Source organism: Delphinus delphis, chromosome 2 (genome assembly GCF_949987515.2).
Source record: "Delphinus delphis chromosome 2, mDelDel1.2, whole genome shotgun sequence".
Lineage (NCBI taxonomy): Eukaryota > Metazoa > Chordata > Mammalia > Artiodactyla > Delphinidae > Delphinus > Delphinus delphis.
Window position 1 is genome coordinate 6,260,071 of NC_082684.1, and position 21,340 is coordinate 6,281,410.

Below are 21,340 nucleotides of genomic sequence, written 5' to 3' on the forward strand. Positions count from 1 at the left end.
ATCAAGGTCCTCATCGCCAGTTGACATTTCGTCCTTTACCAATCCTTTAGCAATCGCTTATTCTACCCCCCTCCCCCGTTTAGATGGTGGAGTGGCTGTTAGAATGTCTGTACTTGCAGACGCCTAATTTCTCCAGGAGGCAATTTGCCCCACAGAGCCTCTGTATAATTGCAAGGGTTGTTTTTGAGGAGGGGGAAGTTGGGGGGGGGGAGTCCGGGAAGGGGGAGTTGTCTGGGGTGCATTGCCAAGCTGGCAGCAGCGAAGGAGCCAGGAGTGTTTGCAGTTGTGTGTAAAGGGGGAAAGAAGCAGGTAGGTTCGCTTTGCTTTTGCTCTCTCCTCTCCGGTGTTCCTGGGACCTCAGGAGCAAGCCCTGGCCAGGAGGACTGGCGGCAGCTGGGCATGGGGGGCGAGGGGTGCCTAGTGCAACATCCTTCCATCCTTCATTTGTTTCACGGCTGTTTCAGTCTTGCTCAGAGCAGTGCTGGGGAAAGCCGGCTGACCCTGGAGCAGTGGCAGGGAAGGAGAGGTGGGGAGGAGACCAGGGGGCAAAGGATATCCCACCTGCCTTCCTGGAGTGCACGGAGGCCAGGGCATATGCAGGGGTTTAAGCAGGGAGAGTGGTCCAACCAGTTTTCAGACAAGGCTATTTATTATCCAAAAGCAGCTGGCTTTTCTGTCTGTCCTATGTCACCCGGAAGGTGGGAGTGCAGGCAGGGGAAAGGCAAGAATTGGATGCAGTTTCGGCTGTAGGGCCTGTGCAAGTGTGCCTTTCCACAACGATGCAGGAGTTGTGGGTCTCGTGTGCTCTGGAGCCCTGGCCAGCAAAATGAGTGCTGCCGCAGCCCCGATCCGGTGTCCACATTTTAGTTCAAATGTGAAAGAAACAGCCTAAAACGTGGTGCATCTTCAGTTGGGTGGCAGCCCGCCGGCCGCAGGTTCTTTAGAGATGATGCAACTTAGTATAACTGATGGTTTGAGAAACAGAAGAGCACACAAACAGCATCGATCATCTTGCAGGGGGGTTGGCAAGTGGGAGAAGGGCTCCATAATGAGCTAGTTAAATTTACAGACAGGGCCAGTGAGAAGAGGAGTGAGGTAGAAAAGAGAGAGTGGGAGACAGCTGGGGATGAAGACTGAGGCTTCTGGTTTGTTTCAAAATGTTTGACCCAGATGGATATGGCTTTTAAAACCGGAGGACAGACACAGCTTTCAAGAAAAACAAACACAAAACAACACAGTGACAGTAGTGGACAGGGTAGGATGAGGACCAGTGACTGGCCAGGCAGAGGGAAGGGCCGTGAGCCCACTGTGCCAGGTCGGGTGAGTGGGGAGGCAGATGAACCCCAGGCCGTGCAGGAGCTCTGAGGCTTCCCGAAGGAAATAAGAAGGCCAGGGTAGATTACACAGACCCAGCGAAGGTGATTTTTTCGACAACCCACCAACAGGTTTCCTTGGAAGGTTAGTAATTTTCCGTATGAATTCACGATTTTGCAGAACTACTAGAGACCCCAGATTTGACACGGAAGTTAGGGTGTGTTAATTCCATGGTTGCCTTTTAAATTAGGCTTTGCTGTGGCTGTGTGTTTTGAGGGCCGCTGTGCTTACAATTATCTTAACTTCCCAGGGTAGAGTATATCTCCAGGTGTCCACATATCTTTCAAAATTGGGCCTCTGATAAATTTCATAAGACCTGGGTCCCTCTTTTTTTTTGGTAGTTGGTGGGGGGAGTGAAGTTTGTCTCCCTTCTGCACAGAAGGGAACCCCATATCATTAGAAGTGTGATATAAGTCAGCTGCTCTGATTCTAAGGGAGAATAGAAATGTGTTCATCCAAGGTGTCATGCCAGGCGGACTTTATTCATTTGTAATTCACACCTGAGAGAAAAAATAGCCATGAGCATATTTTAACAACCCCTAATATTTTTAGAGGGTAGTCTTTCCCTCCCTGAAAATTATGCACGGGGGCATATTTCCTTTTTTTCTGAGGGTGGGAGGTGGCTCTCTGTGCTTTGGCCTCGGCGATTTTTGTCTGGCCTTCAAAATATTTCGTAACAGAAAACGAGTCATTTCTCAAGTGCTGGAGTGAATGCAGTTGCTTTGGTGAAGGCGGCCTTAGGAACATGGAGGGAGGCTGAGTCAGATGCTGGGATGTGATGCTTTGCTGACCACTGTGCGGGGCCAGATGGGTCTCATTGACCAAAGGGGAGGCCAATTTTGGGTGCCCCGGACAGTAATTAGCATCTGTCTCAGGTGAGATGGGAGCGCGCAAAGCAATCGATCAGTTTCCGGCTGTAGAGGGCACTGGTTTCTAGCGCCTTATCAGAATCGAGCTCTTGGCACTGTCTTTGGGCTTAGAACACGGCTTGCACCCGCCTTCTCTTTTTCCTTTTCATCTCCTTTCTCCGATCGCTTTGCATTCTCTGTTGCTTGTTGTGATAAAATACTTTCCAAAATAAACTTTCAGTTGAATTGGCTTTTAGTTGATGGCAAGGCTGCAACGCCCAGCAGCGTCTGGCGCCTCTTGGCAGCTAGGGGGAGCTCGGTGCCCGTGTCATGCGTGGAGCCGTCGCTGCGAGGGGCTGGGACCCGGCTTCCATCAGCCGCGAAAGCAGTTTACGTTGCTGCAAAATGTCCTAAGTGTGAAGTTGTAATATTGATTTTCCTGCAGAGAGTCGAGCAGGACAAAATGAGAATATAAGTTTGAGAAATCTATTTTCGAGCCATCGGCATTGATTTACAAGCCCTCACTAGGCAGATGGGGACAATTTTCTTTTTTTTAATTTTTGTTTTTAAACAGTTACAATTGTTAGCTTTGAATGGGCGTGTTTCCTCCGGTTAGTCTGTGGTCTTGACTTTCTGAATTGCATTAGGTCGTTGAGGCATGCCTGATGGGGTGAGGGGGTCTGCGAAGAGTGAACCTCGTTTTGTCCATTCCTGTGTTGCATGTCACAGACCTGGGGATCTGCCACTGCTCTGGGGAGTCATGCGTCTCAAACAGCTTGATGAGTGGAAATCTTTTCAGCTCAGATTTTATAACACTTGGATCCTCAATTCCATTTATTAGGTAACGTTCCCACTGTACTAAGTGAACTAGCACCATTCCCCAAAGAGATAAAATGCCAACTCAAATAATGTGTAAAACTTTGTCTGGAAGGAGTATGTGCTTGCTAGACCCAGCGTTGCTAATACCTTTCACCCCAAAAGGTGCCCTTAATGGATGGCTTTTAATGACACGATTTCTCCCCTAACCGTGTAATTTCGTGCTGGGGAATATGTGTGCTTTTGATCACGGAATTTGTGGATCTATAATGTCTTCTTCTCCAAGTTCAAGAAATCTGCAGAGGGCTTCCCAGGTGGCGCAGTGGTTGAGGGTCTGCCTGCCGATGCAGGGGACACGGGTTCGTGCCCCGGTCCGGGAAGATCCCACATGCCGCGGAGCGGCTGGGCCCGTGAGCCATGGCCGCTGAGCCTGCGCGTCCGGAGCCTGTGCTCCGCAACGGGAGAGACGCCACAACAGTAAGAGGCCCGCGTACCGCAAAAAAAAAAAAAAAAAAAAGAAATCTGCAGACAGCACAGTTAACCCAGAGTCTTCTGCTTGAGTTCAATATATGGGCAGAAGAGGTAACGTGGCGACAGGAAAGGAGTGCTTTATTCTAACCTGAAAGAGAAATAAATTAGGTCAGACAAAAGCCTAGTGCTGTCATCAGGCAGAGCAAGAGCCTTCACTCTCCAGTACAGAGGGCCAGCAATTTATCTGATGATTTCTCGACTTCATTTAATGTCTGAATCGAGCCTGCTGTAAGCATATTGTGGCAGCGAGCTCATTTGACGACTCAGAGACGAGGCGTCACTGTCACCTCGAAGCCTTGGGCTGGGACAGTTGCCTCTGGCCTGCAGAGAACCGTTAAAAAAATTCATTTCAGAAATCCCCAGTCCTTTGCCTTGGAACTTGGGGGAGTTTCACAAGCTGTAACTAAACACAGACTACAGATACCACAATGTGTGAAGAAAAATATTATATGGGGGAGGGTAAAGATGGGGTCCTTGACCTTTGGGGACTATCTCCTCCATCTCCTATGGCTTAAGGAAGGACCTTCTGGCTGTCCAGTTAGGTCTTACCGTTAGCTGAAACTCTCCAGGGACTTTGGACTAAGTTGAATGCTGTTGTCACATCTGGGAGGACAAGGGACAGTAAATGCTCCTTGGGGACCATGCCCACGGTCAAGTTGTTGATGCCGGCCAAGCATCTGCAGGTGGTGTTAGCTGTGGGCCCGCTGGGGTGTTTTTTTCATGGGGAGAGGGCACATCAGAAGACCAGGGATGAATGTCTGTGTCACCCGGCTGCTCTGAGCGTGGCTTCGTCACTTTCCAGCTCTATTTACTCACACGCTTGGGCCTGGGGGCCTGTGTGTCCTTTTCCCCACCCCCTGCTCCCAATCCCACACATCTTCCTTCCTTCCCAGAGAGCCAAACCTCAGTGAGATCTACCCGAGCTGTCGTCCCCTCCCCAAGAAAAGCCATTTGTTGACCGCCTCCCTGGAGCAGTAGTTTTCCCCAGGCGAGTATAAAAAGTGCCGAGAGCAGGCTATTTGGAGACACATGAAAAGCAGAGGGACACACTTCGTGTGTCTTCTGCACGAGCCTGCGAGCGGGGTGAGGGGAACAGCATCGTTTTTACTGGCAAAAGTGACACCAGATTGCGCTTTGATTAATGGTGCCACATTCACGGGGACTCTCGTCCGGCATTTTGACATATGCAAGTCTTTTGTGTAGTTGCTGAAATTCAAGAAATTCATTCTTTATTTCTTTTTCCGAGGCAGCTGATCATCTGCTTGGGTGTTGAATCAGACAGACTGAGCTCTGGTACTGTAATGAAATCCCAGACCACACAAAATTAGGTAACTTCAAAGTAAAAAAAAAAAAAAAAAAAATCCTCTGTTTCACACAACTTTTTTATGACCCCCTTCAATTGAACTGCTGAAATGCAAATACACTTGAGAACGTTCTAACAACTTCATGCTAAAACAACACACGAAAATGACTCAAGGAAGCTGAATGCCAATGTTACTGTGATGAACGTGCACCTCAGAAATGGATGCCCTGCTGAGAATTAAAAAAGTGGTGGAGGATCACGTTTAAATTTCTCCCTTGGAAACGAGATGCTGAAAGCAGCTTCCACTCTTGCTAGTTTGCTGTCGGCCTCAGAGACTCTCCTCCAGTTAAGGGCTTGTAGCTCAGCGTCCTGTATGATGGCCCTTTTCTTCTGCTGAGCACCTTTGAAAAAGCACAGCGTTAAATAAAACAAATCTCTTCGTTGGGCCCCGAAGAATGCTTTTACGTCGCATCGTTGTGAGCTCTGTCGTGTCTCTGAAGATTTAAGGCGTTTGCAATTTTCTGGAATCTTCTGAATGTGTTTAGAAGTATTTCTGTACCTTTCCTTTTTTTTTTTCTTTTCTTTAAAGAACTATTTTATTTCTCAAATCATAGGTCACTCCATTCTTTGGTCTCATGGACTTGACTTCTTTCTTAGTAACCTTTTAGTAGTGGACGGGCTCTGTGAATACACCTGAATGCTGCTCTCCTTAATGGGCTCTTTTTCCTGCTTTTGACTGTGTGAGACCCGGCCTCCGGAGCTCAGTTTTGCGGGATCTGGAGAGGTGGATGCAGTGGGGGAGGGGGGAGAGGTTGGACTGAGTCCATGGAGCAAGTTAGGGTGTGTTGCAGCGAGCTGATTTTAACACGCTAAAGTATTCTGAAACCAGGCCGGGGGCATGGAGGACAATATGTGTATGTATATGGGGGTGCCCCTCACACCCTCAGAACTCCCCACCTGGAGTCTACCGGCTGGGTTCTTCCTGCACCCCAAACCTCTCCTCGGATCAGGAATCCCCGCCTTCCTGAAATGCAGGCCAAGCCTTCCCCATGATGGGCCCGGTCAGCCAGACCCTGGGTCATTTTCACGGGAAGGGAAATCCACGTTACAGATAAGGTTGTGCCCTGGCATCCTTCTCTCTGCCCAGATGTCAGAAATCTTGAACATTTCATTTTGAGGCGTGTGCTGTGTCTGGCATGGAGCAGATGGGGCCTTGAGGGGTGGTGGCCGGCCCTGGTGTGTGCCCGTCCCTGCAGCGGATTGGAGGGCGCTGGGGAGGTGGCCTTTGAGGGTCTCAAGGAGGCTCGGGGTCTGGGTGACACCTGGAACAGGCTGGAGTCCTCAGCCCTTCTCCCTGGAGGGCAGGTGGTCCGGGAAGAGAGAGCTCATCTCTCGGCGGAACCCGTCTCTCACCAGCCTGGCTGCACCCCCCCGGGTCGGGTCCTTGCTTGGAGGCGGGAGTTGGGTGGGCAGACGGGAGGCAGGGACCCGACTGCGTCCTGACCCTTCTTGGCCCCTCGAGGAACGTCCTCGGGACACTGCCTGGCTCAGCTGAGGCTCCCCGCTTATCTGCGACTCCTCTGCCGGGCGCTGCGCGATTCCCTCTGTGCAGAGAACTTCATAAATGTCTTGTCGAGCCTTCAAGCGTCATCTAGTCATAGATTATTTTCTCCACCAAGAATTGATTCCTTCTCTCTCCCATCCACCCCTCCCCCCGCCACACACGGTTGTTATTTTCTCTTGGAGCCAATAAATTAAACATTGATGGAAGCTCAGAAAGTGTTGTGCTCCGTCGAGTTCGCGTTTTAGTGGCGTTTAGGTGTCGCCTGGGGTCTTGGCCCCTCCCTGACTGTTCGCGGGGAGGAGAGTGAAAAGATCCTTTTGCAGATTACTGGTGAGCACGGGCCGGCTGGCAAAGGCTCCGTCTTCGTAGGAAGCAGGTGTAACGTCTCCAGTCAGAGGCAGGGCTCCGGCAGGCGGATGGGTGCTCAACGTTTCTTGTAAACACTCGTGCAAATAGGATGGCGGCTGTGACGTTGGTGGCCCAAGATTTTGAGAGCCTGGCACCCCTCCTCCCCACATCCTTCCCCTATCCACCCACGCCCCCATCACTGAATCCATAACTCTATGTAGGTGTCTCCTGGTCTGTGGCTTAGCCATTAAGGACAGCGATTTGGATTTGAATCAGTGCAGGGGTAAGGGGACACGGGCCTGTGCGCCGTGTGTGCAGCAGGGCACACACGCTGTGCTCTGGGGACAGAGGCCCGCCCCTTGGCTGGAATTCCCCGAAGGGCAGATGCAGGGGCAGTTGTTAGGGGAGACCCAGGGTGGGCGGGGCCCTTGGAGCCCAGCGTGTGTGTAGGGCAGTCACTGACCAGGTAAGGCTCGCTAGGCCTTTGCAGCTGCCGGGGGCCTGTGGGCTGCTTGGCTGGGCCGGTGTTAATGATGTCTTTCCATCTGTCTTCTGCCCACATTCCTTCCCAGCCAAGCATGGGGGAGCGAGTCTTAGGACCAAGTGCTTCCTCGTCCACTTAACAACAACGTCCATTATTATCTGCGAACCCTGATTTCATTGCTTCTGAATGCATTTATCAGCTGGGAGGAGGCCTCGCCTTGTGAATTAAATGTGGTTTTGTTGTAAAGGAAAATTACAACAAATGTATAAGTGTGTGTGTGTGAATACACGTTTGTCCATGTGCTTTCGGACGTCACATTTCAGGACCCACCCCAATCTGATACCTGACGTTTAAACAGGTCGTCTGCTGCATTCATTCATTTTTCCTCCTAATGAGTCAAACATTTTAGCGATCCCTCTACTTTATTCAGCTCGTACTAGTGAGGGCAGCAGTATTTTCCAGGGCTGCCTGACACTCGGGGAGCTTTGCGTGAAAGCAAAAATCCTCTCGCGGGAAAGACCTCATCTTCGCCTTCTTTTTTTGAAGAAGTTTGCCGGACAGGGCAGCCTGAGGGACTGGTTTGTAGGGTCTGGGAATTTGAAAGGCTGTTTCGTTTGTATGTGGCTTTTCACTTTTCTGGTGCTTTCTCATCGCTGGGTGCCTGTCCCAGCAGGGGCCGGGTTCTCTGAGGCTGTGTGGGCTCCATCGAGGTGCCCACAGGTCAGAGGAAGGAAGGTTCTGGGGTGGGGGCCAGGCCCATCTCACTTTGCCCTCCTCTGAGCTTGGGCAAGTGGTTCTTTCTCCTTTTATTTCTTCTGTGAGGGACAGGGTTCTAAGAAGGGACACACACACAGACACACACACGCACACACATGCACCCCACACGCCCAGCTCGGTATCCGCCTGCCAGCGGAAGTGAAACCACAGCCCTTTGGGGGTGTCTCCGAAGGCCTTGAACATGAGATTCAGCAAGCTGTCTCAGTCCACCTGCTCTGGCCTAGAAATTTGACAGTTTTGGGGTTCGGGGTGACGTCGCTGCCTTCCTGGGAAGCGCCTCCTGAAGAGTCAAAGCCCAGAGCTCCCCGTGCCAGGGGCTGGGCAGAGGGAACCCCATTATTGGAGTTGGGTGAAAACCCCTGTCATCCTAAGGAGTTTTACTTTCAGCACTGCAAGTGGGGAGGGGGGGAAGGGGATTTTTTTGTGTTTCTTTTTCTCCTGCACGCCCTTGGAGGAGGCAGTGAGCTGGACCCGGGGTCTGGAGACCCGAGTTCAGAGCCGTCTGCAGGATGGGACGCCAGCAGCGCCTGGCTGCTCAGGCTGGTTGGCTGGAGGGAGAAATTAGACCTGCAGCCCAGTGAACGGCTTCGGCTATTTTCAAACTCAATTACTGGGGCTCACAAGGGCTTGCTGCGTGAGGAAAGTGAAAAGGCAGAGGCCGCCAAATAAAGGAAAGAATACCAGATGTTACCCAAAACAGCAAAACAAAAAAAAAAGGAGAAAAAGGAAAAAGTACTGGTACAGAGTCCTTAGCAAAAGATGGAGGGGCGAGGGAGGGATACTTATGAACAGGTGACCTTTGCTCATTTTTAAATTCGTCTGTGTTTCTTTTAAAAGAGAAAAGAAATTTGAAATTATGTAGCTTAAAACCTCCCAACAGAGAGGAGATATTCATGCTTCTTCCCAAAACTCCCACCAGGAGTACGGATGGACGGACTTGGCTGAAAAAGTTAATGAAAAGCAAAACCAAGCAAAACCAAAACAAGGAAACCAAAGATGAAATTAGACGGCAGAAAACACCTCCCCATCCTCAGAAAGGATGATCAAGTTGGGATTTGGATGGATGAGCTGTTGTCTTTGTTTATTTTTATCAAATGCCCTTATGGAGGCAGCCGGCTGCCAGGCCCGCTCAGGAGGGCCCGGGTACCTCCACAGAACTCACCCCTGTTTCATTTGAATTCTCAATTTCATTTTGTCCTTTTTCTTTTGCATTTTAGCGCATTTCCTTTGTGCCTCTCTCTCTCTCTCTTTTTAACAAAACAATATTTTGACATTCTCCCCCCATTTATTAGAGTTCCTTTTCTAGAAATGGCCTACAATACATCCTTATATTTCTAAAGAACTGTTTTCACAGCCCTCTCCTTTGGCTCTGAAATTATGTATATGTAATTGGTAATTAAAGGTGCGAGCTTTTCAATATAAACAGTATTGCTCAATGTTAGATCATTAAAGGGGAAAGAGGCACTGAATAATTACCTTTTACACTCTGGCAAACCGTTCACAGGAACCTGGAACCCAGTCCCCCCTAGAACCACTGTTCGGCGTGAGGGTTGTGATTACATTTTAACCATAGCAAAGCGTCTTTTCATAAAATAAATTGGTAAATGAATCATGTAGCATTGTCTTCCAACTCTTTTTAAAATAAACCCCGATTTCTTTTTAAAGTGTAATTAGTGGTTTCTGGGGCTGCCTTTGTGCACTGTTTCTCATACCTTATAGGTTCTTTTTGTCAGAGGTATGCAGACGAGAGATTTCGGATTTCCTCATCTGCGGGGTGTTTCTGTGCGGTCACATTTCCAGTGCGTTTCTACGTGTAATTCATCGAGGGTTCTGTCTGCTTTTCTATAAGCACAGGCGGGATCTCACATTGTCACTTCCCTTCTCAGCAATACCTGTGCACTGACCCGTGCATGCCTAGTTCATACATGTTACATGTGCCGTCTATCCGGTCTTACACAGGGACTCTCACAGGCCCTGGAGAAGCTTGTATTCAGAAAATACAGGGCAGTGATTTATATGTAGGATGGAAGATGCCACAGAATTTTTTCCTTAAATTGTCTGTTCTTTGGCTCTGACCCGTCAATAACTTCACTGCCACGGAATGTGTTTTCCCCCATTCCATTTCTTCCCTCTGTTCTGTGGTTTTCATTATCCTTTCCTAAATACCGTACAACAGAAAATGTACCTGTCTCCTCGGGTTTCAGACCTCTGGCCGCCCTCTTGCTTCTCTGAAGACCCTGCCGCTTGTGCTATCTACAAGACGACTGACATTTGCTCTCGAAAAATTCCACCCCGAATTTGCTCAGACCCCGAGGAAGGATGCAACCTCACTGTCCGCGTCCCTTATTTATGACAGTTTCGGCTGCCGTGTCTCCCAGTTTTCCCTGAGGGGGTTGCTGCGTTTTGAGGCATTTATTAGCTTCACAATAGTTGGGTCCCGTGCCCCCTACAAAAAAGAATGAAAGGAGATATATCGGCTGCTAAAGAAATATGAAAACGTACAGCCCGTTGAAAGTGTGGTTCGTCCTCTGCCAAGAAATGCTTTTGTAGTCTGAAGAATTATTTTTTTTTTCTTTTCTTTTTTCTGGGAGTGACAATAAAACCAACAAACAAAAAAGGACAGTGGGGAGTTGGTGAGTGTCGGGAAATCTACAAAGCAATGGAAGGCTGACCGGGAGCAGAGTGTTTGGCAGGAAAGCTGGCTCCCGCTTTCAGCCAGCCAACTCCCAGCGTCTCTTCCCTGCATTTTTCTTTTTTTTTCTTTCAATATTTCTTTTTGAACCAACGCTCACTTGTTGCTTTCTGAGCCCGTGGGTTCCTTTCTCTCGCAAGGACTGGCCCTGGGACGCCCGTCTGGGTTTCTGTTTTCTTGTCTGGTGTGCAGCCAGGTCTCAGGTAGAGGAATGCAAGCAGGACTCTTATGAATGGGGAGGACGTGAATGAAAGGTGGGAGGGAAGGGAGGGGGCAGCTTGAGCCTAAGCGGGGAGAGACAGCTCTGGCTCCCGGTTCTCAGCCTTGGCCGCCCATTGGAATCACCTGGGAATCTTACAAAAAAAAAAAAGGAAAAGACTGATTGATGTTTGGCTCTCAGTGTAGCTGGTCTGGGGTGCAGCCTGGGTGTCGGGGGTTTTCAAAGCTCCCAGGTGGTTCTTAGATGTTGCAGAGTTTGAGAGACACCTCTCTAGACGGCCCAGTCTCTGGTGAAACCAAGATGTGTGTGGATGTGCGGGTGGTCATGTGTGTGTGTCCCTATGCTGAGTTGGTGGTGGGGAGGGGAGGCGGAATTGGCAGGAAATAAACTAGAAAGCCGTAAGATCAGTACCACTTAAGCAACAACCTCTGGGAGCTGCAGCGCTGCTCCGGGAGCCTCAGTTTGCCCATCTGTTGCACGCAGGATGGCGAACCCCCTGCCTCCAGGAGTTGTGGGGAGGACGTGGTGACGTCTAGCATCCTGCAGCGGAGGGGCCTGCCTCTTGGTGGGGAAGGGTTGGAATGAGCGCTGGGTGCCTGTGATTGCCTAAGCCCATCTTGTCTTCTCTGCCCCCCCCCCCCCTTCTCCTTTCTCTCTCCAGCAGAGCCTGAGCATGTGGAGGCCACCATCCTCGAGGAAGATGAGGGTCTGGAGATAGAGGAGCCCAGCAGCCTGGGGCTGATGGTGGGGGGCCCCGACCCTGACCTGCTCACCTGTGGACAGTGTCAGATGAACTTCCCCCTGGGGGACATCCTGGTTTTTATAGAGCACAAGAAGAAGCAGTGTGGCGGCAGCCTGGGTGGCTGCTATGACAAAGGCCTGGACAAGGGCAGCCCGCCGCCCTCCTCACGCTCTGAGCTCAGGAAAGTATCCGAGCCGGTGGAGATCGGGATCCAGGTCACCCCCGACGAAGATGACCACCTGCTCTCACCCACGAAAGGCATCTGCCCCAAGCAGGAGAACATTGCAGGTATGGAACGTTGCACTCGTCTGGCCGCTGCCGAAGCCGCCTCTCGGGTCCCAGGCCTGCCCTCGCCCCTCGCACTGCGGGGGGGCTCGCCCTCTGTCTGAGGGTGCTGGTGCTGGGAGGGCCCGGGGGCTACCAGGACGGGGCCACAGGTGGGCTCGCCCTTGCCGTCCAGTGACCCTCAGGAGGAGACGGGCCTGGAGCTCGCAGAGGCCCGGTGGGCTGATGGTGGTCGCTGTGCTTTTGGCCTCAGGCTCCATGGTGGGGCCTGATCCGTAGGCGGCCAGGAGGACAGGATGGACGTTCGGAAGGCTAGTTGGCCCTCCCTTTGCAGGCGTTCTTGGCCTAGTCTCTGGCTTTGGAAGCAGATAGTCTTGGGTGGAATTCGTTCTTCACAACTTGGACAAGTCAGTTTCCACATCTGCGCAGTGGAGCGAATGAGACCCATCTCGTCGGGGTGGTTGTGAGGCTTATGAGATGTTGTGTGTGGGTGGGGCCTTCACTTCTCCTCTGCTCTCTGGCCTCCGTTTCCCATCTGTCGAAAGAGGCTCCTTCTGATGTTGCCTGGTCCTAGGCGTAGGTCTGGGGAGGGGCCTGTGAGAACTTGCTGGAGCACGTGACCCTTGGGGGAGGTTGGCCGTCCCTTCTGCCACGCCCACTTGGCCGGTCATCTGGACAGCTGGCATTTAGCACCTGAAGCACAGGCGTAGAGGCTTGCGTCCCCGGGCAGGTCGGCTTACGCATCAAGTCCCGTCCGGGTCAAGGTCACGGCGCACCAGAGCCTCTTCCAGGGAGCCTGTGCTCCGGGCAGCCCGGAGTGTTTGCTTCCGGTTCATACTTCTGAGCTCAGGGCCCTGGCTGGCCTGTGTTTCCTAGAAACAGCAGTCTGTCCTGCAGCAAGACGCTATCGGAGTTCGTGCAGGTGAGGGTTTAGACCCTGCCGATAGACTTTGGACTACCTTCAGGGTCAGAGCCTCAGTTTCTCCACGTGTCACCAGGAGGGACGATCCCGGCAGGCCTGGTGTGTGGGTTAAAGGAGCAGAGCTCCACAAATGCTTTGCTGGTGGAACTTTTCTCCTGGGGGTCCCTTCTGGTGTGGCAGCGCACAAGCAGCTGCTTGGCTGGAAGTTTGTGTGTCCATCTCCACCGTGTCTCGGTCCAAAGCAGACTGGGTGGACTGAGGCTTTGGGTGGTCCTTGTGGGGTGAGCCTGAGGGAAGTGGGGCACTCTGCTCCCACGGGTGAGATGGGTGGGCATGGCCAGGAACCCCCCATCACCCAGCAGGCAGTTAGGCTGATGCAGCAAGCCCAGCTGCTCTGTGGCAACCACCTGGCAGCTCTGTGACCTTGGGCCTCCCTTTGCCCATCTGTACAGTGGGATTAATGGACTCTCTCTCCTGTGAAGAGACTGCGGTGGTGTGCAGATTCCTGCAGGCACCGGCTGGGCCCTGGGGAGACCCCGTCTAACCAGACTGGCCTGTGCGGCTGGCCTTCTTGTGGGGTGTCCTAGCACGAAGTCTCCCACACTCTTAAGTTGCCAAGGGCCTTGAGAAAAGTGTCTGACATGTTCAGGCCAAAGTAAACCCTGGTTTCTCAGAGCACCGTGTAGATCTGAGTGATCCTTCCTTAGGGCCAGAGCCATGATCCACAAAGGTGCTGGGCCCCTTTTGTCTGTGTTTCTTTTCTTTGTCTGACGCGAGAGGGATAGTTCTCACCAGCGGTATAAACACCTGGCATCAGTGCACACAGACCTTTCAGGGTGGCTTCTGCCGATGAGACGGTCCCCTATTCATGTTTCAGTGGAAGGGCTTTCTTCCTGCTTTCTCCAGAACCCATCCGAATCCTCATTTCGCATTGAAGGTATTTTCCAATGAGAGGCTGCAGATCATTGTGGGTAGGTTTGTTTGTTTGCAGATCATTGTGGGTAGGTTTGTTTATGATTTCATAAACGTTAATCTTCAAGGCAGCTTTGTCCTCACCCCCCTGTCCCCCCGTCCCCCACCATCCCCCCCTTTTTGGGTTGTAATACTGCAGTGGCCTACAGTATTTTTATTCTATGTGTGACGAAAGATATTCTTGGCCCTTTCTGTTCAGCAACAGGACGAATGGATTTCTTCATTCTTGAAGAAATATGTAAAATAATCCCTTAGAAGTCTAAAGAGATATGTTTGTTCAAAGCATTTAAAATGTTATTTTAATCGAAAGCACAAGACAGTCTCCATGCTGTGTCAGCTGAAGACGACCATTCCATTTTAACAGCCCATCATGCTCTTTCCTTCCCAGTTTCCCTTTCTGCTTTTTCCCCTCCCTACTTTGGCACCAACTTTTCTTTTCTTTTTTTTTTAATAAAAAGGAAAGATTAAAGCACAAAACTTCAGTGGCTCCAATGTATAGTCATTTACTATGGTGGGAGCATTAATTATTTTAGCTTAATTGAATTCTGAGGACTGCAGGAGTTGCATTTTTGTAGACAAGCCCTGTTTATTATTTCTCTGTGTAGATTAACAGTAAAGGAAACACAGATAACTTTCAGTTATTTATTGTAAAATAAATGTGTCAATTCATGTGCAAAGCAAGCTGCTCAGAGATAATTGAGCCTTTATATTTTAAGAGGGGGACTAAGAATTACAGGCGCTTCTCCACCCGGGCTTCCGGAAATCCACACAGCTGCTGCCCCGGCCGCTGGCACCGCTGGCCTCGCCCAGGCCTCTCCTGTCCCTGCTCCCCGGCCGTGGCAGGGGCATGCTCCGGCCAGTCCGTGCTCCGCTGTTGTCCCCAGAGCTGGCCCCGCTCGGTAGCTGGTCAGGGCGGGGAGGGCTGATCCTTGGGACTCCGCCTCTGGCTTGGCTGTCTGAGGCGAGGTGCCCAGGTGGTCGTGAGGGTCCCGCCTTTCCTGGAGCCCACAATCTGAGTGTGGTCCAGACAGGCAGGTCCCAACTCTCCTCCTGCCAGGTGCTTCTAGAGGCAGGGCTCCAGAGATGGATGGGCAGGGCTGGCCTGTAAATATGTGGGATCCCTTCCACCGTTGAGGGCAGCCCCAGGGTGAGAACTGTGTGGGAATTCCGTAGATCATGACACCAGGGTTGGACCCTTTCTTGGAGGTGGTATTCTGGAGACGGGTATAAAAGAAATAGTTAATTCTTCCTTTTTTATTTTTTTTAATGATAGAGAAGTAGGAGAGTAGAAGGAGGACGTTTCTGAAGCCTTGTCTCCTGGAGGATATTCATTCATTCATTCATTCATTCATTCATTCAACCAACAACTGAGCACCTACTGCCGTTCCCCCACCCCGGACATCCCCACCTGAAAGAACATCCAGGGGGTGGGAGCATGTGGGAGGATGGCCATCTGGGCCGCTGCTCTGTCCCGCTTGGGGGACACGGCCGGAGTGTGAGCGGCCCTGCCCTTGATGTGTGCGGTCGAGGCCCGGGGCGCTGCTCCTTGACCATGAGCTGCGGGTGGAGGAGGTCCCTGGAGCTTGTGTGCAAGGCGCATCTGCAGACAGAGGGCTGGCATGGGTCAGAGGTGAGGGCTTTGGCTGGAGACCTGACTCAGGGGCAAGCATCGGATACATGTCTGCCTGAATAGGAGTTCTTTACGTTTCTCAAGATCCCTTCGTGCTGCATTCTCCCTGCCTCTGTGGAGGGTTCTGATGGAGCTGGGGGACCCATGCATCAAGGGGAGCAGGAAGAGGAAAGCCTGGGAGGGGAGATGAGTGGGGCCCAGGCTTCGCCAAGAGCATGAGTCTCTGAGCTGTTATCTGGGATGGGCATCCTGGGAAGGGGTGAGGAGAGGGGGTATAGGGGTGTCCAGGTTTGCGGCCTCCACTGGAGAGCCCAAGTCTGCGCCCCACCCTGCTGCTTGCCGGCCCCTCGCATTGTGAGTTGACCTTCTGAGCTGCAGCTTCCTCATCTGGGAACCTACCTGACAACACTCATGGCGTTTAAATGACATGTGCCTGGTGCACGGTGCAAGTACCGCAAATATGAACACCCTCCCCCTTCCCTCACGGATGCTCTGCTCTCTCCCTGGCTCCGTCATCTCCCGGTGTTAGTACTGTAGGTCTCCCTGGGATCGGGGAGAAATTTCCATGGGGTTCTGAGGATGCCATCATCAGAAACAACCTCAGGACGACTGTCCCGTCTGGTGTGTCACCCCTCCTTCCCCTGTCTCCAGTCACATTACTGTCATATGGTGACAGCTCTGAGGGCGGGTCGCCCTGGGGGTAGGGTCCGGGGGCGGGGTGGGGGGGCGTTGAAGGAGCACAGGCTCTGCTGCCAGTCGGCCAGGGTGGGATTTACGCGCCTACCCAGGCAAGTCACTTTACTTTTCTGGGCCTCAGTTTCCTTGTCTGCACTTACTTTTTTGGCTTCAGCTCAGAATTCAATGAGGTGAGGGTGTTAAGCGCCCACCTAGCACAGGGTCTGGCCTTGGATAGACCACTGAGAAGTGGAAGCATCTAGAAATCTTTTAAAAGAGCGTGGACCCTGCCTGGTGGCATAAGGTGCTTGCTTTTCTAAGTCAGAACCTTGAAAACTTACTTTGGATATCTCTCTCAGCCGTTCTCTCCAGATTCCTCCTTAGAATTCCTATTTTATAGTCCCCGATCACAGGTATTTTATTTTTGCATGTTATCACCCCTTCCGTAACCGAAAGAAGCTATCACGGAAGGAGCGAGCTATCAGAAACACGTTTGCCTTTTGCCGTTTTTTTTTTTTTGTTGTTGTTGTTTTTTTTTTTTGCTCCTCCTCCAAAACCCCAAATGTCAGATTTCTGGAGAAATGCAGGAGACAGGCAGTGGGTGACAGGACGTGGCCGGTCCCCCTGGGCTGGAGGTGGCGGGCAGGTCCTTGGTGTGACGGCTCCACCCGCTCTGTATGTCTTTATTGGGAACCCGGGAAGGGCCGGGGGTGTGTCTGCGGGTAGGGGGTGGGGTTCACGTAGCAGGCAGGGCACAGACCAGAGCTTTGGTTTGGGGTCCCAGTGACAAAATGCGTTGCAGAAAAGGGCTTCTGCTCAGCTGGAGGGTTTACGTGCTGCTCTGAGAACGTTTGTTTCAGACTGTAAAAAATAAATAAGTGTGAATAGAAGAATATTAGCTTGGCCAGTGGGAGGAACTAAATAACTTGCTTGTGCTGGAAACTGGAGATAAACCCCACTTGCAGGTTGTCTTAAAAAACTTGCATTTGATATATTTAGAGTTGTTATTTTCCCTTCAAATTAAGATTAGTGAAATCCATGTGTGCTGGGGCCTGGATTATCTTTTTTATTATTAAATCGTGACAGCTAATTACTAGTTCTGTCTGCACCAAGGAGTCATGGAGTGTTCTAGACATGGCCCTGGGCTCCGGCTGGGGTGCTGGGCATTGCAGGGCTGACCTCAGAGCTTGGGCAGGGCCTGTGGGTTGTGGGGAAGAGGGGCCCAACTTGGTCACCCACACCGTGCCAGGTGCTTTTCTTGGGTTATCTCGCCTTGAAATAGATGTCAGTCTTGAAACAGATACCATTAACCCCACTCTGAAATCTAGATATTTCTAATCCCACTTTGAGCTGGGGCTCAGAGAGATTAAGGGACTTTCCCGAGGTCACACAGCAAAGTGGAATCAGATTCGGGTCTGCCTGGCTTCTTCGGATAGCACAGGGTGTGGAGGCCGTGAGGGAGAAGAGGTATTCTAATTCTGCCTGGCTGGTGGAGCCATTGGTGGCAGGTACTATCTCTAGACCCCATTCAAGGAGGTCTTTGAAGACTGTCCCGGGTATGACACTTGGAGATACTGCCAGGAGGCCTCAGGCCCCCAGAAACCTTGATGCACAGTCCCAGGCATCTTCATACAGTTGCCCATACTTCCTGGTGAAGGTGGCAGAAAAGCAAGCAATAAAATGTGAATTCAGATGGACCAGGGCTGGAATTTGGGTTTTGCCAGTGACTTGTATGACCTACAGCCAAATGTTCACTTCTCCAAATCTGTTTGCTGTACAATGGAGATAATCTTTCTTACCATTCAGGCTTGTTACAAGGTTTGGTTTAGACAATGTATGCATATAATAGGTCCCTGTAGATTCTTAACTGTTAATAATAGAGCTGCCAGTGGGGTGCATGGGGGTTCTGGCGTCCTGGCCTGAGCTGGAAGGATCTCTTTGCTGATTCCCCATTCTTGCCTATTATGAGACTTGTCTGAGCTTGTGTAACTGGTTGCTGGCGGGGCTGAGTCCAGACCCCGTTTATCTTGAATGGGGACAGGTGACCTTTGGCCACACCAGGCTGCCCAGCCCTGCGGCTTGAGGCAAGCCATTTCCCCTCACGGAGTCCTGGTTTCCTCACCTGTAAACGGGGGGTGAGTGGTCCCTGTCCTGCTGGCCTCCCAGGGAGGCAGGAGATGGCAGGTACCTTGGTAAACTGTCCAGACCATGGCAAAGAGTGTCAGCAGCTACGCAACATGACTGTAGCACAGAGTCGTAGTTGGAAGTCGTATTGAATTAAGAAGACATGAAATACCGGTCAGCTAGAGGGTCATTATTTTCTCCCCTTTTTAGGTCTTGGACCTTATTATCTGTGATTTATATAGGTGGATCCCTGCTTCCAGCAGTAGGGCAGGAAGGGAGAAGGAAAGTAAAGCAAGAGAGTGAGAGGAAAAGGCACTGGGCTCCCAAGCGGAGAACCTAACCAGCATTCAGCCTCAATTATTATTATTATTAGGGTTTTTATTTGACAGTAAATAGTTAGTAGTTGCCTTAAGTTTTTTATTAGGCATTTGACAGCTTTCCCCCCCCTAATTTTCGTGCCTGACTAATGCATAACCAGCAGCTGTAGAATCTCTTTGGAGTGGGCTCTACGTCAGTAAGTTATATAAATAAGGCAGCCTGGCTGTCACCCCCTGTGCCCTTGGATTTCTCTTTTCACCGAGGAGACAAAAAGACTAAGTTTTTCATATTTGGATTTTTAATTTAACACATCCTTATTAGAACTTACAACATGCCAGTCACTGAAGGGTTTTGCACATATTAACTGATTTAATCCTCCTAGCAACCTCACTTTACAGAAGAGGAAACTGAAGCACAGAGACGTTAAGTCATTTGCCCAAGGTCACACAGCCAGTGAACAGGGGCCCATGGTGTAAACTCCGGCAGTCATGCTCTTTCCTGTGGTGAGGCATGGGCTGCCGGTGGTCATATTTCATCCCACGTTCCCATCCACTGTCTCTGCCCCAGCAAGGCGGTAAATCAGATATTACTTTCATTTTGTAGACGAGGAAACTGAGTCCTAGAGACGTTAGGCGCCTTGCACAGCCACCCTGTGAGTCAGTGGCACGGTTGTGTCTAGAAACTAGGCTCCTGGCTTCCAGCCAGTGACCTTTGCAGGGTGGCATGGGGTCCTCACCGGGTCATCTCCAGGGAGCCCAGGCCGCCCGGGGTTCATGTGGGTCTTTGTGGCTGGCACGGGCCCCTTCTGCTCCCGATTTCCACCCTAAGGGTGAAGCTCCGTGATGGCCCCTGGGGTCTAGTGTGGGGTGCAGGAATCAGGACAGTGGACCCCCCAGCCCTGTCTTAGGCATGTCTGTGTGCCTACCGCCATCTGTGCAAAAAAACTGTCTTGTTAGGAGCTGACCCCCACCCAGGGTAGGGTTAGTAACAGGCAGGTGAGCTTATTGGATGCAGTGTGGGGAGGGGCAGGCCCCAAACCTGTGGCCCGCATGCTGTGTGACCTTGAGCAGACCCTACCCCTCTCTGGGCCTGAACTTCCTTAGCCAAAATATGAGAAGGAGCCCCCAGTGGTTTCTGACAGCTTCCGGAGCCTGGCAGCAGGGTAGGGGGTGGACTCCAACTTTCCACCTAAATTCCCTTCCTTTTTTTTTTTTTTTTAAAGAAGCCAAAAAGTTTAATTTTATTGAATAAAGCAAGTTTATTCAGGCACTTTCCTCATTTGTTACATATTGGGCTTGGAAGTAGGTTTTCTTTGAAGAAATTGGTGGCTGAAAATGAAAACTGTTACACTAAAGGATAAACAGGGTCTCCTTCTGCTCCAAGCTGTGAAGATTCTTCTGGGAGGATCTGGTGCACGCACTGTGAGACTGATGGAATCTAGGCTCGGGGTACCTTGAGTGCCCCTTCTGGGCACTGTCCCCACTGTTGTAGATATGGCTTGTTAAGAGGACCGCCCCGCATTGTATAAACCTCAGGTCCCACAGAATCTGGACCCATCCTGGCCCAGGCACTGCTAGGTGGCCGCCAGTGACCTAAGGGGCAGGAGTGTCAGCTTTGCTGGAATTGAGCCCAGGGAGGAGCTCCAGATGGCAGGGCGGGGCGGTTCAGGACTTGGGGGCCCTACGCTGGACTCAGGGGTAGGGAGGCCTTTTTGGAGAAGGCAAGGCTTCGTTTTTTTTTTTTTTTTTTTTTTTGCAGTACGCGGGCCTCTCACTGTTGTGGCCTCTCCCGTTGCAGAGCACAGGCTCCGGACGCACAGGCTGAGCGGCCATGGCTCACAGGCCCAGCCGCTCCGCGGCATGTGGGATCTTCCCGGACCGGGGCACGAACCCGCGTCCCCTGCATCGGCAGGCAGACTCTCAACCACTGCGCCACCAGGGAAGCCCAAGGCTTCGTTTTATTTTGTTTTTAAGTGGGTGTCCTTAGGGCTGTCTTCCTGGTCTGCTGGTTTTGCTCGGCAGGCTCCCCTGCGTGGGGGGCGCTCAGGAAGGAGGAGTCTGTGCTGAGGCTAGGTGGGTGTGGGAGGGGAGGCCTGGGAGGGAGAGGTGGGACCACTTGAATGAGAGACAGGTCTGGGAGAAGAGCTGCCTGCCACTGCTCAGACAGCATGGAAACTGGGACCCCAGGCTCCTTTGGGTGGCAAAACAGCTACAAAAGGGCCTTTCGTTGGACGTGAGAAGTCAGAATCCCCCCCTCCTGGTGTGGAGAGGAGAAGGCAGTTGTTTGGATGTACCACCAAGGGCGGGGTGCCTCCCCCAGCCTGAGACAGCAAGCTGGTTCTCTAAGCCGAGGCAGTATTTGATCAGGGCTGCTGACCCTGGCTGAATACCCTGGGCAGCTTCCACCGCCTTCATGTTCCAAGTGTGGACACAGCCTTAGGTGTAGGCAGATGAATCCAGGCTCAAAGGTGCCAACAGGTGCATGGGTCCTCGCCCACCCAAGAAGGACCCGCACGTGCAGAGCCCCGCGGCCTGACAGCCTCAGTGCCTGGGCTGTGATGGAGCACGAGGGAGGATGCCTGTCTAACCCAGCAGTGTCCAGAAAACAGGCTTGTTCTCCTGACATCAGGTACCAAGGGGATCCTTGAAAGTAGTGGAGGAAACGCTGGCTTTATTTCAAAGGCTTTTCTGGGCCAGAGCATGGCATCTGGAGAGC

General features: G+C 51.6%; 1 protein-coding gene across 5 annotated transcripts in view; it reads left to right on the plus strand.

The window, feature by feature from the left end:
- BCL11B (BCL11 transcription factor B) overlaps positions 1 to 21,340 on the plus strand; it is a 91,946-nt gene that overhangs the window by 2,801 nt on the left and 67,805 nt on the right. For 3 of the 5 annotated variants that reach the window (XM_060003948.1, XM_060003952.1, XM_060003949.1), the window contains one exon: positions 11,619 to 11,987. In XM_060003948.1, the coding sequence (XP_059859931.1) occupies positions 11,619 to 11,987 (369 nt within the window). The remainder of the gene's footprint in view (positions 1 to 11,618; positions 11,988 to 21,340) is intronic. The other 2 variants (XM_060003950.1, XM_060003953.1) reach the window with 1 other exon arrangement.